Source organism: Aplysia californica, unplaced genomic scaffold (assembly GCF_000002075.1).
Source record: "Aplysia californica isolate F4 #8 unplaced genomic scaffold, AplCal3.0 scaffold01565, whole genome shotgun sequence".
In the NCBI taxonomy this organism is placed as follows: Eukaryota; Metazoa; Mollusca; class Gastropoda; order Aplysiida; family Aplysiidae; genus Aplysia; species Aplysia californica.
In genome coordinates this window covers 17,110-20,591 of record NW_004798835.1, presented here as the reverse complement: position 1 = coordinate 20,591, position 3,482 = coordinate 17,110, and the positions used below count along the sequence as shown (strand labels likewise).

The following is a 3,482-nucleotide window of genomic DNA, read 5'->3' as shown; positions in this document are numbered from 1 at the left end:
TCTCTCCCCTCCTCTCCCCTCTCCCCCCCCACAGCACGGGTAACCGCGTAGACATCAACCTAAGTCAGAACAACCTCAAAGACACCAGAGACAAGAAGATCTCCGTGGAGAACGTGGACAGCGGGCCACCCACAAAGACTTCCTCCGTCACAATGCCGCTCGCCAAGAACGCCGAGGAAGACATGTCTGACACTGGTACGTCCTTATTCCTCCTACCTCTCCCCTCTCCCTTCTCCTCTCCCCTCTCCTCTCCTTCTCCCTCTCCTCCCTCTCGTCCCTCTCCTCCCTCTCCCCTTTCCTTCCTTCTCTGTCTCCCTCCTCCCCTCTCCCCCCTTCTCCTCTCCATTCCTTCCTCATCCCTCTGCCTTCTCCCCTCTCCCCTCTTCCACCTTTCTATTACACCACCTCGGCTACTCCCCCCCCCCCCACACACACACTCTCTCTGTCTGTCCATTGGTTTGTGTGTCTATATTTTTGTCTATTTCTATCTATCTATCTATCTATCTATCTATCTATCTGTCTATCTATCTATCTATCTATCTATTGCAGTTCTGTCCTTCTGGCATGGCAGATTTTTTGCCAGCCTTAAGAATCTAGGAGATATTGTGTCTGTCTGATGATATCATTCTTGAGAACAATGTGTGTATGGCTTTCTGACATTACAACGGAGTCCGCTTAAACCGAACAACACGATTAATCCGAAAACAGCGGTAAACCGGAATGTCTTTTGTATACAAGCAACCTCTCTTCACTGAACACTCACTGAACCTAAGAAAACCCGGCACCCCGGCAGATTTCGGTTTAAGGGGACTCTACTGTGTTGAAAGACATTTTGTTGTTGTTCTTGTTATCGTCCTTGCTTGTTCTTTATTTGAAGAGATGAAAACTTGTTATTCAATTGTTCCTTCTTTATTTCTCTTTGTAGTTTTGCTGCCAAAATAGTTGTTAACAATTTGTTGATAAGTTTTTCAATGACATTGTCGTTACACGTTGCTCATTATGAACTGTTGTTTTTTTATTTGTCGTGTTTTTTAAAGTTCTCCCTGTTGCATTTATTCTTGTTGATGTATGAATGCACTGTTTGTGGAATGTGTTACTACGTCTTGTGTCCTTTGAGATAATGACAGGTTTTTTTTATTTTTCAAAATGATTCCTTCTTTTTATGATACACCCCCAACTAAATGTTTATTTATCATCTTGGCGAGCCTACATTGGAATGGTTCTATTTGCAGCAGTCCATGGAAAGTGTTACAGTTAGAACCTTCCAATGATATACCGCGTGCACACTGCCAGTCGAATTCCTTTAGTTCTGTCAGGGGCAAGCAGATGTCCCTTCATAGAGGAAGCAAAAGCTGCCATTTTGGCATCATAATACGACCGAGTCGACTTGCGACTTTGTAAAAGTAACGTGTTTGATTTTGAAGGTCACTGTGGAGAAATGTTGTCGATTTGGGTCGAATTGTGTCAAAATGTCAGCTCTTGTCCCCTCCAACAAAGGACAATCTGACTTGTCCTGACTCACATCTGGGAATCTGATGTTCAGTGTGCAGTGTGTAGTAGGCCAGTTGTCCACCTTGTACTGATGAGGTTGTCCTTGGTTGATATTTCTGCAGATAATTTCTATGTTTTCCCTCCTGTGTCCTGCTAACTGTCATCCTGAACCGTTTTTCATTGACGTCATTTTTGCCTGTTTTTTGTCCGTTGTTGTTATTGTCGTTGTTTTGTTTGCTGTTTTTGTTGTTGTTTTTGTTTTTGTTTGTTGTTGTTGTTTTTGTTTGTTGTTGTTTGTTATTGTTTGTTATTGTTTGTTGTTGTTTGTTGTTTTTGTTGTTGTTGTTTTTGTTTGTTATTGTTTGTTGTTTTTGTTTGTTATTGTTTGTTGTTGTTGTTTGTTATTGTTTGTTGTTGTTGTTTGTTATTGTTTGTTGTTGTTGTTTGTTATTGTTTGTTGTTGTGAACTGTCGTGGTATGTTTGTTGTTGTTGTTGTTGTATGTTTTTCATTAACCCCTGACTGCTGTGACGTGTTGCAGCCAATCACAAACCAGGGGCGGTCCTAGGAGGTAAATCTGGCACGTCCGAGCGGCATCTTGCATTTACCCACACAGGGCAGGGGGCGTGGCTTGTACCTCTATATTTGCATATTTTTCACAATCCTTTCTGGCAACACTCCGGCCAGGCCAGTGCAGTGGCCAGTTGGTCAGCTCTGGGGCAGTGGTTAAGAGGAAAAACTTGGGTATCTTGAGTTATTGTATCATCTTAAAGCATATTCATTTGTCTTGTTTTTGAGGAGAAAAAATACTCATCTAACTTTAGCAAAAGTCGAAATATCTGTGGTTAAAGGAGGCGGGGTTGCCTTGAGTCAGAATTTAGTTAGTCTTTTTAAATGTTAAAAGATATTTTTTTAAAAAGAAAAACACGTATATACACTGAAGATATGTAAACGCATTGATACAGAAGATATATGAAAGCATAGATACATAATAATATACTATAGACTTTATAGATACATATATTATAGACATTATGTTTTCACACATCCTATAGACAAACCAATGCATGAAGTAACGTTCTAAAAACACACTGTAACTCTCTGATGAGCGACATGCCGTCAAGTGGCAGACGTAATGAACAAATCGTTCTTCTGGCAGTGGCTGTTGACAATTGATTCAGGAAGTGACGTATACATTATGTGTGCGATCAGCAGAAGACCAAAGGTCATGAACTACTTTATCTTTATCTACTCGTGCAGAAATAGTTGACAAATACAAACAGTTGAGAAGGGGAGGACGGGGCAGGAGGGGATTTAGAATGCATGACTTGGGGCACTTTAACCAGTGAGTAAATGTGAGATGTGCTGACAAAATGAGTCAAGTCTCGAAATCTAGCCCTATGGACACAAAAATATACGTCAAATTTATAGGTGTCTTTTTTTGGTACGATTTCTAATACGAAACGATTAAAAACATTGTGTTTTAGTGGAAGATATGCGCATTCAGTTTAATATCCACACAGTTGATGTCTATTTTCTGTGGACATCTCCATTTGAGGATTGCGAGAAGTACCTCATTTTGTCAGCACACCTCACAAATGTTTTCTAAAACGAGAAAACAAGTCGTTGGGAGAAAGACAGCTCAACAGATAGTTCTAGAAAAGGTTTTGGGTATGGTGGAGGGGAGAGGGTGAGTAGAGTTTTGTAGTCTGTGATTAGCGCAAGGCCCAAGCGTCGGAGTGTTGCAGACAGGGATGGAGTTGACTTCTCTAGCACTTTTCTTGTTTCTGTACCTTATGATTTGGTGTCGGTACTTTGGTTTTTTCTTTCCGTTTGGTGGGGTCTCGGGTCTCGGGTCTCGGGTCTCGGACAACATTTCTTTTGTGGTGATGGTGGGAGTGTGTACTGTCATTATACCTCCTTCTTCTTCTCTCCCCTGCTTCCTTCTCCATTTTTATACACCTCTCATCTCTTTCTCTCCCTTGCTCCCTG

At 41.4% G+C, this 3,482-nt stretch overlaps 1 protein-coding gene across 1 annotated transcript in view; it reads left to right on the top strand.

The window, feature by feature from the left end:
* LOC100533433 (voltage-dependent calcium channel type A subunit alpha-1) overlaps positions 1-3,482 on the top strand; it is a gene marked incomplete at its 5' end in the record, with an annotated part of 54,455 nt that overhangs the window by 46,229 nt on the left and 4,744 nt on the right. The window contains 2 exon segments of the mRNA XM_035973625.1: positions 35-195; positions 2,032-2,061. Of these exon segments, the coding sequence (XP_035829518.1) occupies positions 35-195; positions 2,032-2,061 (191 nt within the window).